Below are 14,799 nucleotides of genomic sequence, written 5' to 3' on the forward strand. Positions count from 1 at the left end.
TGTACACAATACTCTCACTACGAGCAGTCTCTCTTTTTCTTCTTAGTCCGTCGAACGAAACGCGCGAGAAACGAAAATGACTGTCCTCGTTTCTCGTGTCTTCGCCGTTCGACGCTCCGGCGCGCTTGCGCGCACTCCCCTCACTAAATCTGAAGAAAATGAGAGACAAGTCGCAGTCTAATAAGACCCATTAGGCCACGCTAGACTTCAGTTAAACCTCATGTCGGGAACGTTTTCCAAGGATATATAATTCTATTGAGACTCTTACTCGGATGTATATGGGATTCGAGTAGCTCCAAAATCCCAGCAAGAACGATAAATTGTGCACTCTTCCACATGAAAATTGCCGACTTTCCACTGTCAAAACTGATTCATAGCGACAAAAGTGGTCACCCAACATGAATTACGTAAACGGACAAAATTCCATTATTCCTAAACGAAAATTACACAAGCTGCTAACGGCAAAAAAACAAAAATATAATGAAATACTAGACAAACGTCGGTATAGAATTCATTTCAGATTATTTAAACAACGAAGTCGGCTTTTTGCCAGAATTGGCGCGTCTTTGAGCCTTCCGAGGAAACAAGTAAGAGGAAAACAGGAAATACACAAATAAGGCCAAAATGTTTGAATATTAGATTCGTTATCGTCTGCGTAAGAGAATTGTTTGGTCCTTGACGTCTGTGAAGGCTAGAAATTGAGAACGTTTATCTTCGTTATAGCGAAATGAAATACCTGAATTAGGGTAAAGAGCTGACATTTTAAAGCAATTTATGTTCGTATTGAAAGCCCATTCCCCAGCCAATATAGATGCATAAACAGAGCGAAATATGGATAAAATTGTGTTTGTTTTGCATTATGGAAAAATTAGCCACCAGGAGAGTACAAAACGCAATATTCCCGATATACTATATATTATATCGACAGGAAACGTGGGAATTTTACATAGGTAATAAAGAAACCGGAAAAAGAGAGGCTTTGAATAATCATATTCAATAATCCGTTTGGATATAAGAAGTTTAGTGAAGTCATCTGAGAACTGCATGCCTGTTCGCTAAGCAGATGACGAGATGGATATTGTTTCTAGACACAATTTCCAGTTGAATTTACGTACAATTGGCGCGACACAAGACTATAAGTGATAAATTCTTTTCGTATAGCTCTTTTACGAGCCGCTCTAGGAGAGTCCTATTTGTTTCAATTTTAAAAGCGACATTAGATTTTTACTGAATGTATGCTAAAGACTGATTAAGAGGAATTTCAATTCCCGAATTAAACTTGTAATAATACTTCTGTACAATTTAACTGGTTCGCAAGGGTTTTGTAATCTATCAACTACCGACAGGCCAAGAAAAGGTAATCGGACTTCTGGAGAAGAACAGACTCATAACACCTGCCTTTTAAAAAATGTTTATCATCATCAATGGGTGAATGTATAAAGACATGCTCTTATTCACCGCAAGAGCTCTTGCAATTAACTATGGTACACAAACCCGAAAAAGCAATATCGCCGGCCTTGCATGTTAAATTCGAATAGATAAATGGTGCCTTAACATATTTTACTTTGGTTTTCTTTCATGATGGAGGCTATTAACCACCATGATTGCTTGGCAAAGTTGGTATCAGCACCGGTTGTATGAACCTCTATCGAGGCGATACGCCTCAGACGTTTTTTTCTTCCTTTCATTTTGTGGGAGTTTTATTTGCTGTGAAGAGAAAAATTGAGCAAGGATGTAAACAATATTTAGTAAATGTAAATATCTTTTCATATCTCTAAATGACAAATTTCTTTACTTTAAAACTGCTTCACACCCGAACAAAATTGTTCCACCAGTGACGCTTTTAATAGTCCACGGTTTCCAATAACTAAGAACTGGGTTGGTACAGTTCAGCATACAGTAGTAGAAAACCATGAACATGGCATACCATAGCAGAAAACCATGAACATGCAGTAAAGACGAAAACCTATATTAGCTGCTTAGTATCTGCAAATTGCTCTCTTGCATAGACCCTACTCCAACTCCCCACCCCTCCCCTCAAATAAAAAAACTGCCCACAAGCCACTTTCTCTCCCAACCGAACGTCAACACTAACGTTTCACTTAGAGTTCAGTTCATCTCGATCTGGTGTGACATCTGATAAGAAATTTCAGGAAATTAAGAGACCTTTCATTAGAATTGTGACAGTTAATTCTAAACGGTTTTTGCAGTTTGTTAAGGCTATCTCAGTATCAAATTGCCTTGAAGTAGGCAAAGAGAGAGAGAGAGAAAAATAAACGCTATTTTTTAAAAAAGAGTTCTTTTATCCCCCTTGTTTTTTTTACCTGGCTCGTTTTTCAAATTCGTAGCGCTATTTCAAACGACGTCATGTGAAGATTATCATTGACTTCAAGATTAAATCCCACCAAAAAGTAGCTAGACTATTGAACTCCACAAGATTATTAATATTAAATTTCAAGATTTCAAAAGAATGTCTCGTATCACTAAGTGCAATTGCCTTATGAGAGATATTTATCACCGCAAAAGGCGAACATTTTCGGCCTTAGCTAATCGTCGCTTTTCGGTGTTCGTTTGAGTATACAACTGTTAAATTTTCACATTTAATAAAGAACTTACATCCTGATTATTCGTAAGCCAATTAACAACTTTCTGCCCGTCTTTTTTCGTAGAAATGATTTATAAAATAACTTTCATCTCTGTTGCCGATTTACACATCGGCGGTGAAAGTCTCGGGAATAAAATGAACAGGCGTTTGAAAAGACGTCACAAACATGTCTTAGGTTTAAACAAACAACTATTGCAGGACAATTCCACCGCAAATATTGAGTCACATCTCCGCTAAAGATATACAGTGGAAAGCTTTGGTCCGCGACTTTCCCGATAAACCATCGATAAACTCCTGCCTGTATCAACAGCGTTGTGTCTAAAAAATAGCTTCTTGAAGCCTTCTCGATAGTTTGAACTTCGAAACGCGTACAGAATTGGATTCAAACATGAGCTTGAAGCAACAAGCAATTCAAACACTCGTAGTAACACTGACAGAATTTCTTGTTGGAACATTAGTTTCCTGCGGTCTTGCAGAGAGATGTATAAAATAAACGTGCCGTATGGCAAATACAGCACATAGAAAGCCGCTGTTACGCTAATAAGGAGCTTTGCAAGTCGCCTTTTGGTTCGTTGGTCTTCCCTTACCGAAGGCGCTCGTGAACAAACAGTATTCTTGAAAAACAAACCACGGATAATCTGAAAATAACAATACGCAAGGATCGTGAAAGGCACAAAGCCAAGGAATGTTATGGTGCATACCACATGTATCCGTAATGCCGAAGCAAGTTCCAAACTGAACGGACACAAGCATCTCCCGTAATGCACGCTGTAGTGGTTTTCGGCGAAGTCGGGCAGGCAAATTAAAATCGCGGCCAGCCATATACAGCAGATAGCATATTTAACACGTTCGCGGGTTAATCGAAGTTCAGTTTGCATTGGTTTCATCAAAGCGTGATACCGCTCGGTTGCAAGAAGAGTCAGTGTGAGTATAGAGCTTGCAATTGCTACACTGATAATCGCATTCCCAGTGAAAATCTTGCAGATATAGTCTCCCAACGTTCCCATCGGATGAATGGGGTAAAACGCGAAACTATAAGTTCTCGGACACCAAAGCAAAGTAATTACATCGCTGACGGCCAAATTGACAAGTAGAAAATTCGTCGTTGTATGCATTGATCTATTTTTCCGAACTACAATTATAACCAGGCTATTTCCAATAAGACCGACTGTTACCACAAACGCGTATAAAACCGCAAAAACTATATCGATCGTCTCAACTGAATACGTCTTAAAATCAAGAGCGGAGCTCGACTCGTTGCCACTTCCAGACATTTTTTCCGTTCTTGAACAGATTTACTCGAAGAACAGCCAAGATTGGGATCAGAGTTTTTGGCGTGGCGAAAAAGTCAGTTAATCTTTCTCTGGACCGGGCTTAATTCAATTTGGTCTCTTCTCCTGTTTGAATTCAAGTCGAGATTGAACGCGAGCTGTCTTGACAGTTTACGACTTGTCGTATAAAACACAAAGTAGCTGGACAACAGCTGTGTTTGAAAATCGAGTCTGATAAAGTTCCGCTGCAACAAATTACCGAATATTTCAATTGGCCTATGACATGATTGTTCTGTCAGGTGACCTAATCCCTTAAAGGGGTGAACGACGCTATTAACAAGATTAGAATTTTCTAGCCTACGTTACTGACGTTAACATACGGCACAGAACAACTACTAAATGGTTAAAATTTTTCTACAATTGTTATTTTGATTGCTTGACAGTCGAACTGCCATTCCTTCCGACTAGATCTATCTCTTAATTCCCAAATATCCTGTTTCGTTTGCTAGAAAAAACTTAAAGGAGCTGTGACACGAATCAAAATTCAAAGAGAGGGAGCTAAATTTTCCTCTATCCCTCCTGTACGCCATGAATTACACTGGCTACCCGTGCAGGCGCGCATGCATTTTGAGATTCTTTTATTAGCTTTCAAAGCCATTCATGGTCTCGCACCTTCAATTATATCAGTAATCTTCTGGCCTTTACAGCAAGTCCCCTTACAATCTTACATCCAACTAGGGCATTTTATTACAGCCACCCACGGGTAAGATGATAGAAACTCTGGACAAGCGTGCATTCCAGGCGGCGACCCCACATTTATGGAATGAGCTGCCTCAGCAACTACGCAATATACAATCCTGGAAACTTTTAAGAATTCAATTAAGACATTCCTTCTTAGACAATTTCTTGAGACGTGAATTTTTTGATTTTGATACTAGTACAGATAATATGAGTTATGAGTTATTATATTATTAGGCGTTAGATTTTGTTTTATGAGTTTTGCGCTTAACTATTTCAATATTTCATAGATACTTTAACAATCAATGTAAAGTGCTACTTATCTATATGTGTAACTAGCGCTATAGAAATAATAAATTTATTATCATATTTATTAACCGCCACAATATTCTGAATGAACTTTAAAAATAACTGCTCAAAAGATGAAAGGAAGGTATAAAAAACACAGCCAATATAAAAGAAAGCACGGATGGACAAACTTGAAGAAGATTGAAACGGATTGCAAATCAGTGTGGCTTTAGAAAACCTGTTAGTCTAACAGTTAACAGTTTTTAAAAGTTAATTTTTTGTTCTTTGCAACTTTTGGTATAGTGCTTGCAGTAGCGGATCCAGACCTTCAGATGAGGCGAGGGGGGGGGGGGGGTGGGGGCGGGAGTCTCCAATTTTATTTTTTTTTCAGCCCTTCGGGTCTCAGTTTGGTCTAAAAATAACGGGGGGGGGGGGGGGTCCGGCCATCCCCTGGTTTCGCCACTGGCTTGGGAGACATATATTTGACACCGAAGCAGTGACTTTGTCATTAATTCCCACAGCGAATAAGGAAGCAAAGTTGGAATTATCGACAAAATGAATTATAGACAAACGTGACACAGAAAGCCCCTTTATTTACGACGTGCAATTACAGGAGCCCATTACCCTTGAGGTTCTATTAAAGTGCCTCATGCATGGAATTAGATCTTCAGTCTATTATTAGATTCCTTTTCCGCTAAATACAATCCATTTCCCACAAACTCTCAAACATTCCACTAATGCCGGTCCGCAGTTGATCTTCTAGCTAGAGCCTTCAGTCTTTAGTTCCGAGCTCATTCGCCGATGCCCGCCCACAATCCTACTCAGCTATGACTGGCTGCAATCAAAGACGTTTTGGAGCGAAGTACGTCAACCGGAACTAAGGTCATTTCCATTTTAACATGCCTTGACAGGTCTTGACGCTACCAAATTTGTATAGCTAAGTGTTTTAACTCTTAATAGGCACGATTCGCCTGAACATTTGAGCGAGGCCACTGCCCAGGAATGCAAAAAGCCTACTTTAACTGCTACTTTACAAGAATGCAAAAAACTACATCCGGTTGACGTGGTCGCTCAAAAACGTCTTTGCTTAGCTCCGTACTAATGTAATTTAGCAACGCATCCCTCGCTCTAGTTTCGATGTAAATGCAATTTTAAACATAAGGACGAATTACCGCGTTCTAGCTGAATTTTCGCTGGAAATGAGAGTAAATTCACAGTGAAAGAGTATACACACCGACCAGTCAGTCCAATGGGTGCAAAGGCACGTTGGCGTGGTGACCTGAGAATGGTGACGTATTTCCGGATGTCCCTTCTCTCTCTGCCCAGACGGAGGCGGCAACCGGAAATGCGTTCGCGGGCCATAGTATAGTACGGTGAATGTCTTGTTTTACCGTTTTTCAGTCCTTTCTTCAAATTTAAATTTTGAGTCACAATTAAATCCTAAATATTGTTTCACTCCGTCTTGACCTCCCTACACCCATTCCATTCTAAATATTATCCACACTTTCAAGATTACAGGGCCAAGGATTCCAGTCTCATTGAGGCATTTTAACCCAATAAAATGTTGGGAAGTTTAATAATAACAACACTGCTAAAAGACAAGGAATTTGACCAGAATGCGCCCCCAACTAAAAATGACGCATTTTTCAGACTTTGGCATGCCAAAAACGAGGGTCTAACAAGGTCTTTCAACAGGTTATAACATAGTTTAATATGGTAACTTAACGTCAAAGCGTTGACAGAACTTTGCTTAACAGGTTTGTTATGGGGTAAAACAAAAAAAACACGTCTATTATATATAAAAACATAATGAATAATGTTACTACATGAGGGTCCCCAAAAGGTTTTTCGGGATTCTAGATGTCCCTTATTCGAAACTCGGGATTCAGGATTTTAAAGCAAACGCGGGACGAAGTTCGGGTTTGAAGTTGTGCGCGGGATGTGAGTTGCCAAAAATAAGTTAACCATCAGGATAACGGGATTAAACGAAATTTTTGGGTCTGGATTACGGGAATGAAGAACTCTATTGGGAAACCTCAATTATATTTGTCTTCAAAATCTTACTCAGGTACACTCAGTCTGAGCCAATCTCACTCAGTTGACGGCCACCTTAAACCATAATTATAGCCCAGATACCCTGCTCTAAATACATATAATTATCTTCTATATATCAATTACACACGTAATATTCCAATTTTCCCTCTGATATTCTAATAATGAACGATTTTGTAAACAACTTTGGATTAAAAGCAAGTGATAAAAACACCATCTTTCAGTGTTTTTATCGCCCACTTTTATTCTAAAATGTTTCTGAAAGATAATCATTTTTATTAATATTTTCTTCATTCCTATTTGTTTTTGTCTACTTATCAGTTAATTATTTACCTGATTCATTTGATTAAAACAGTGCTGAAGCAGTTATGATATCTTTCCTGCCTCTTTTTGTAATGGAAGGTGGTGTTTAACATCAAAATCACGTTCAAAACTTGTTGAAGGTTGAAGGTTCTAATTTTGTTATGATCTATCTTAAAAACGATGATTATAAATACAGAACTAAAAGCTCAGAGGAGATCTGTTTGTCCTCACTCAAAAGATTTTTGGGAATTGTACTTCTTTAGAGCATGTTTTTCTGCCAGATGGGTTCAAGAAATTTGTCTCTGCTATTTTAGAGACAAAAAAACCTGACAGGAGAGGCCCTCTTAAAGGGGTTACATATGTCCTTAGTCTGAATTTCAAAACCTGTCATTTCACGAATAAAAGAAGATGCTATGTCACTGTTAGTATTTTCTAATGTATTTCTCTGTTGTTGTCATGGTTTCAACCCATCTTTGTGTCGTTTGTTGCCATTGCTGCTGTCCTATGTCACTGTTTCACGGCCATGTCGCTTGTCGAAATTTTTACACCAACAGGGCCTCACAATAAAATATCTAAAATGTCCCAGCTTTTTATGCAATTACCTCTTGTATCCAAGATGCCACCATTTCTGCAACTTCTTCTGAAGACTCCAAAACAAACGCATGTTTAAACTTCCTTTCACACAAATAAATTTCACCATCAGGAAACTTTTCTTTCATGTCCTCGTAATACGAGACTGGAGTCCAGTGATCAGTGGCTCCATAATAAAATAGCAGCTTCTTTAAATTTTGTTCTATTACCTAACCGAGAGAACAACATTAAAGTCATCAATTACAGACATTACAAGCAAGATTAAAGAAATGTTTCTTGTTATTTATTCAATGTACCATCTGCATTTACCGTTTCCTCTTCTGGTAGTCCAGAACTATGCAATCCACATTTACACATGCAGTACTAGCCAACTTTAAGATTGTTTTGAATACCCCAAAAATCTGTACTTAAATCAAGGTCCCCAAAAAATTACTTGCCAAATTTTTCTACCCCAAAACAAAATGGAAAAAAAACAAAACCCCGAGAAAATACTTTGACCATTCCCATCAATAATAAATTATTATTTAATTCTAGAGTACCCCCCAGTATCATTTTTAAGATAAATAAAATTAAAGATTTTTGGTTTACTGTGTTAATATAATCATCTGATCTGATAAAATATACATATATAATTATATAATTTATCTAATATCATAGGCTCCCACTGTCAGTAGGTGATCCACACAATCAGCCTAATAGCCTACATGACAGGCATTAAAAGGCACCCTTGTGCTCTAAACTACTTTGCCGCTGCTTGGGCTGGAGTCAATGCTCCCTACATAAGGGCAGGGAGCACCAGCCCAAGTGGCAGCGAAGAAGACTGCTGCTCGTACCCTCGTGCCTGGTGAATTTCCCGTTTCCCTTCCTCTTTCAATGCCTACCATGTAGGCTATCAGGCTTACATCCATGACTGCCCCATTTGAACAACAGTGTAGTTTGTTTTGTGTCCCCTTCAAATTAATAAACGAGGAAGTTAAGGGTCTCTTAAAAGACAATAACTACCGTAAAATTCTGAAACTAAGCCCCTCCATGTATAAGCCCCTCCAAATATAAGCCCCCTAAATGGGTAATGCAAAAAGTCCTCCGTTAAATCGTCCCTCCAAATATAAGCCCCCTGGGGACTTGTACTGGCAAAATTGCCCTCAAATACGAAGTAAAACAAAGCAAAAATGGTAAATTTACTTTCAACTACAAGGCTAGCCCAATCGATTTTGAAACGCAAATTTCATTCCGTAAATAAGCCCCTCTGAATATAGGCCCCTTCAAAAATAAGCCCCTCAAAAAGGGCCTTTGAAAAATATAAGCCCCAGGGTTTATTTTCTGAATTTTATGGTATTTGTTTAGTAATAATCAGAGCATAATTCTAGGGTCTCTCTTCTTTGACAAGTTGGTGACAATGTCTTTTATTAAGCATAATTTGGTCACCCTAGATGTCCCATACAGTGTCACTCCACTCTGTATAAAATGTGTGTTCTTTCATGTCAATTGCAATAAATACAAAAATTTTAAAGCTTAATGCAACCCAGATTGAATTGAGGGAAATTCTCTCAAGTTTGCAATTTTTTAATGCAAATGGCTTCAACAAAGAATTCATTAAATTATTGCAGTGTATATACTTTGTATGATAGGTACCTCATCATCAAGGTCAACCACCTCCTTCATCTCATGTTGCGCCATTGTAAAAACACCATCAATTGACTGAGGAGTTAGCAGTTTAAGGATAGACTCCACTGAGCTTAAACTCAGTCGCTTTCTGTCATTTAACCACCAGCGCACAAGGAACTCTTTGACAAAAGCAGGCAAAATTGAAAATGCAGCACTTGAAGCAATTGCCAACCACTTAAAATAAGTCACCAGTGGAGTGACGTATCGTCCACTTGGAGAAATGGCCATTCGCTCAACTGTTGGAAACAGAAGGAATGCTTTGGTAATGTCTGATGCCCTCTGGCAAGTTCTGAGAAGATTTAATATTACATAAGCTCCTATAGAGTGCCCAATAAGTATTATTCTAGAGTGAGTGGAAATGTGGCCCTCAAGGAATTTATTTTTGTGAGCAATTTGTTCTTTAAGGCTCAGCGGAAGGCTGTTTGCTTCTTTTGTTTCATTTTCATCTACTGACAAGCAATTCTGATCTGGGTTTGCCAAGTAATCTTCTGCTGGTGAATGACCTAAGAGGAGAAAAACAAAGCGAGAATTACATAAGTTCAAAAAATATTCATGACAGGCAGAGAGGTTCACAATGTTTTGGAACAGATAATCTGTCATATGTTTTGATTTCAGGGCCTGAAATAATTTCTGGAGTCTCTGGACATAAGGACCAGCCAAGTTCATTTTAGCTCGGTCACATATCATTTCTGAACAGTCAAATTTATGATGAATAACTCTTAAAACTCTTAAAACAAGAGTGCATGAACCAAAACTGGCATTATATATTTCCAGAAATTAAAAGTTTGTTGCTTAACTAGTAGAAGTGAAGATATTTTTAATTTTGTGACTGGAAGTGCGTGAACCCCGATGTCTGTTTCAGTATGCTAATTGTAAACAATGGTTCTAGTCGCATTTCACCCAGGATTTCAGATCAAAGATCTGCAATACACAGCAACTCGCCACATACTAATAACGACTGAAACAACTGAACAGCATGAAAATTTTAATTTATTTCATTTTCAATACAATCCGAATCGAATGTGACCGGTCAACATGACTGGCAAGACCAAATCGTCTGACCGGTCAACTGGCCATTATTTCGAGCCCTGGATTTTAAAACAGAGGCAGGAAAAAAACTTTTAGATGAGCGCACTACAAAACCCGGGGTTTCATACTTTATAAGAGAAACATGGCTCGGGGAACTTTGTCTACCTGTGATTGAAGCCCAATAGGGACTTCAGTTATCACTTACATGCAGATTGTGCGTAAAGAAGCGAAAAAAGAGAAAGCAAAAAAAATAAAGAAATAAAAATAATAATAATAAGAAGAAATAAGAAATATAGAAGAAAAGGAAGAGAGCATTTCTGTCAAGTAAAACACCTTAAGCTTGTAATTGGCTGCCTGTTTTTTTCAATCAATGCCTACCTGCATGTGAAATAGCATACACCGGACTTTGCCCGTGAAGAGAATTGAACAAGGTGATCACAAAGTCATCATAAAACTCCACCAAACCTGGATTTCCAGGGATCACAACAATTACGTACTTGTTATTACGTTTCTTTGGCAAAATTTTCGATACAACCGTTGGCAAGCCATCAACAATGACAACTTCTTTGACAAGACTTGTCGTGGATGTGGCTGCCATCTTTGCAAGTACCAGGAGACTGCCAGCAGACTGGGTTCCAAAGTAGGTACAAGATATGTCCCCATACATGACAGATCCACTCTTCACCTGTCTCCCGCTGGACATTTAAGTCAATGGGCTCAAGTATATCGGACAACATGGCCGAATTGCTGGGTTTTACGCAATAGTGTAAGTTTCTGCTTCTTTGCTTAACACCTAAATATCCATATCGTCAAATACTTGACCGGACTATCCATTGGAATTTCATGTATTCAAGCCGGTGGTTGATTATAGTTTGTATCTTTTTGCGCCTTTGTAGGTGGAAGAGGTTGTGCTATCGAAGTTTAGCTTCGATCCTTCAATCGACAAACTGCTGAACTCCAAATCGCACAGCAATTCAACATGGCCAACACGATTTTGTACCGATCTACCGGCATCTTCGGACGATTGTGGTTATTGAATCCCTCTTGTACAGCCAAGGTTGTTCAGGTAACTGAGTAATTGGTTGCTTAATACACACGATTGATTTTGCTGTTATTCACTCCGTGTTGGTGTTACATAACGTAACACATTTCCTTGAAGCTACGAGTTATGCGTTGTTATGTATGATGACAGAAGCTTCTTGTATCTCTTGGGTAAGATTTAAATTACAGTAATGAGTTAGGGGAGTAACTTCAGACGAGTGATTTTATGCTTTCAACCGGAAAAACTTTAACCCAATATATCAGAGCAATATAAGATTTTCATCAAATCAACCGCAATTGATGTGTCGAATTTAAAGCCTAGATAGTTAAGTACGATTCAGACATGAAACAAAACAACTTGAAAGCTAATATGGGTAATAGTTTCTTATAATTAATGCATTCTATTTGCTCCATGTGTAATGTTGTGTCTGAATCAAATGCGGAACCTAAGTTGAATGTTGACTGTTTCAGTCGCAGATTCCGCAAAGTCGTATTTGATTTAAAACTGTCAGATTTAATTGATTCAGATGTTGCATCTCACATGCAGTTAATTCTTGAATAAAACTTGGCATTTGAAATTTGACATTTGTATTGGGCCTTAAATTGTCAAGCAAAGGTAGTTTAATTAAAATGTTTATCAGATAGTCTTCAAATTTATTGTCAAGTTCAAATATGTAGCAACTGAGGTGATTCCAGTATTGAAGAACAAGGCACAATGTAAGAAAGAAAAAAAAAGTTGAAAATGTAACAGTCTGTGACCTTGGAGTTGAAAGGAGACTCTTAGGTGATGGGTTCCTGGCTGTTGTCAAGAAAAGTTGTGAAACAGGCCCTTCTACTGCCTTTTCAAGTTTTGGCATGGAGCAGTCAGCAAAAATCCATTAACACTGCCAGAAAAAGGGTCTGGAAATTAACAAACTTGCCAAGATTAAAAATATATGACTGAAAACTAATAAGGATGGAGCTTAGCAAAGACACAAATTTTTACAGACATTTGTACCATAGGGTGCAAGTTTGAGCCACCCACCTGATAAATGTCTGTAAAATTTTCTAACTTTGTGATGCAATGTCTTTGTTTATTTTAAACGTATGACTTTTAACCTTAAAACTATTATTTGAAATTTCCATGGATATTTGCAAACTTGGCCTCATCAAATCTTGGAAAAAACAAACAAACAAACAAAAAAAAAAAAACAGAACGTACCATTCCCTATACAAAGGTTTTACTTGACTTTTGGCAAAAGATCAATGTAGTGGTTTGTTACCTCAATAGACTCCTGTGAGATGCATAGCTTGTGGCCTGGTACGTTATGGATATGGTTCCAGTGATAAATGGACTAGATACACATCATTCCATCCCTCCCTTCAGAATGGCAGGTTCCAGTCAACAGCACAGGTATAGCAGAACCCTGACAACAGCTAGTGCCAATATTATTACTGTGGGTCTGAAACAGGCTTTTGCTGACTAACCCACAATCAGATGATCCAAATTACTACAGTCTAAACCCTTTTTTTCCTTTCAAAAATCATCGTGGGTCCATTGATTTTCACTTCCAATGATATTGATAGAAAAGGATGAAGAAGACAACGATGCACTCTATTTAAAAAACAAAAAAAGAAACTCAGTCAAGGTCTTAATCATGGCCAGCTTGGTCCAAGTAATGCAGTGGTAATTACAGCTATCATCAATTAATATTGTTTGACATCTCTCTGAAATATTGTTTATGACCTCTTCCTCTTGATTTTTCTTTACGGTTCTATTTAGGGATCAGAGGGCAGTGTTGATGCAATGGAAGAAAAATTGTCGAGTGGAGGAACATTGATAGATAGAGGCATAAAAGTTTTACGAGTAATTGCTGGACCATTGGTGAAAAGGACTGTAAGTGTTATGATATCTGTGTGACTCCATGAATCTTGCCATATGATTGCTTCCTTTTTTTCTACTTCTGAAAACAATTTTTGTTGTTGTTACATGTAGTTTATTCAAAGGGGACAGACGTCAAACAATTATTATTGTTGCTCTTGCAAATTTCTAACTATAGTATATGTTTGAGGTATTGTTTTTATGTTTTATTTATGTGTTCATTGGCTTGTATACAAGTCCGGTGATTTTGTTACAATCAGATTACAAATAGTTATGGGGAGTCCTGGGACTAGTGCTCATGTAGCCTCCACTCATAGCTGCTTGTAACTGTAAACTTTAATCAGCTGTCCACTTGCTAGTTCGCTTCTAATCTGCACATAACTTGTATTCATTCCATTCAGAAATTGCACGTGAAAGAGAAGGATTCGCTGAAATAACAACAACGCGACTATTACAAAGATGATATTGACCGAATAAACCGAAATTGCTGTATACTTACAAGTTATTGTGCCTTCTAATGGCAAGGAAAACTTCTCCTAACGAAACGATTACAGTACAACTCCATAACAAACATGTGCTTCGTGGGAAAGAGCGCCCGCGATATCTTAGTGCGCGGTCACCGAAGACCACACCATATAAGGTTCATTTTCTGTCTCTTACAACTCATCTTGTAAAAAATAATAATAAAAATAATAATTATTAGTCCCAGTCCAGAATCAGCGAGTCCCAGTTCAAAATACGAGTCCTAAATTGAAAATGCTTGGGTCTTTATGAAACCAGACAGTTAATCTGAAGCAGACTTCAAAACTCTGTATTATTACAGTTTACTGAAATTAGAATATGGTCCTTCTACTTGAAGCACAAAAGAGACTGAAATAAAATTAATGTATTCATCCTTAAATAACAGCCACATTAAATGCCACAAAAATAGCACAAACAAGATATTCTATAGAAACACCTTCAGATCATTATCTTCAGATCGATTGATCGATCTTTGCATCCTACATCTGTACATGGGAAGCATGCTATGAATTTTTTTTGCATCTTTGGGGATTTTTATGCATTAGGAGTGCAGGAAGCAGGGGTTACAAAATCACTGCAAGTCACTGATTTTAGGACTGACTTTAAGAACCAAGTGGTTCGTGAGTTCACTTGTTGTATCTTTCCTACCAGGTTTTAGTAGGCAGTGCAAGAACCATGTATGAGTGTTGTGTTGAAGGAATGAACTTTGAAGAATTCTTTGAAGGTGAGGTTGCTCAATACTATTGCTGGCATGATGCGTGTGTACTTTGTTCTTTATAACAGAATCTTTCGGCTGCCACGGCTGCCAGGGTAGTGCAATTGGATAAACACCA

General features: G+C 38.1%; 3 protein-coding genes across 4 annotated transcripts in view; 1 reads left to right on the forward strand and 2 right to left on the reverse strand.

The window, feature by feature from the left end:
* Window positions 1-1,040: 1,040 nt before the first annotated feature.
* On the reverse strand, window positions 1,041-4,116 carry LOC140946134 (QRFP-like peptide receptor). The gene has a single exon (XM_073395215.1). It carries the CDS (start codon window positions 3,877-3,879, stop codon window positions 2,839-2,841), a length of 1,041 nt encoding a protein of 346 aa, XP_073251316.1. The 5' UTR covers window positions 3,880-4,116; the 3' UTR covers window positions 1,041-2,838.
* Window positions 4,117-6,620: 2,504 nt separating this feature from the next.
* LOC140946137 (lipid droplet-associated hydrolase-like) lies at window positions 6,621-11,150 on the reverse strand. Its single transcript, XM_073395218.1, has 3 exons — window positions 10,921-11,150; window positions 9,481-10,016; window positions 6,621-8,057 (listed from the first exon to the last, which is right to left on the reverse strand). The coding sequence occupies exons 1-3, from the start codon at window positions 11,138-11,140 to the stop codon at window positions 7,848-7,850; spliced, it is 966 nt and encodes a 321-aa protein (XP_073251319.1). The 5' UTR covers window positions 11,141-11,150; the 3' UTR covers window positions 6,621-7,847.
* An 83-nt stretch (window positions 11,151-11,233) lies between these two features.
* LOC140946140 (ubiquinol-cytochrome-c reductase complex assembly factor 1-like) overlaps window positions 11,234-14,799 on the forward strand; it is an 8,845-nt gene continuing 5,279 nt past the window's right edge. Inside the window, exons 1-5 of one of the 2 annotated variants that reach the window (XM_073395220.1) lie at window positions 11,234-11,308; window positions 11,439-11,608; window positions 12,854-12,976; window positions 13,346-13,459; window positions 14,618-14,690. In XM_073395220.1, coding sequence (XP_073251321.1) covers window positions 11,522-11,608; window positions 12,854-12,976; window positions 13,346-13,459; window positions 14,618-14,690 — 397 coding nt within the window. In that variant the 5' untranslated portion in view covers window positions 11,234-11,308; window positions 11,439-11,521. The remainder of the gene's footprint in view (window positions 11,309-11,438; window positions 11,609-12,853; window positions 12,977-13,345; window positions 13,460-14,617; window positions 14,691-14,799) is intronic. The other variant, XM_073395221.1, reaches the window with a different exon arrangement.

Source organism: Porites lutea, chromosome 8 (assembly GCF_958299795.1).
Source record: "Porites lutea chromosome 8, jaPorLute2.1, whole genome shotgun sequence".
Lineage (NCBI taxonomy): Eukaryota > Metazoa > Cnidaria > Anthozoa > Scleractinia > Poritidae > Porites > Porites lutea.

Excerpts from the sequence above, each read along its gene's own strand:
- LOC140946134 (XM_073395215.1), bottom strand. The coding sequence starts at position 3,879 with ATGTCTGGAAGTGGCAACGAGTCGAGCTCCGCTCTTGATTTTAAGACG.
- LOC140946137 (XM_073395218.1), bottom strand. The coding sequence starts at position 11,140 with ATGGCAGCCACATCCACGACAAGTCTTGTCAAAGAAGTTGTCATTGTT. Across the intron at positions 10,017-10,920 it reads GTATGCTATTTCACATGCAG|GTCATTCACCAGCAGAAGAT; the intron begins GTAGGCATTGAT and ends TTCTCCTCTTAG. Across the intron at positions 8,058-9,480 it reads TGGTTGACCTTGATGATGAG|GTAATAGAACAAAATTTAAA; the intron begins GTACCTATCATA and ends TCTCTCGGTTAG.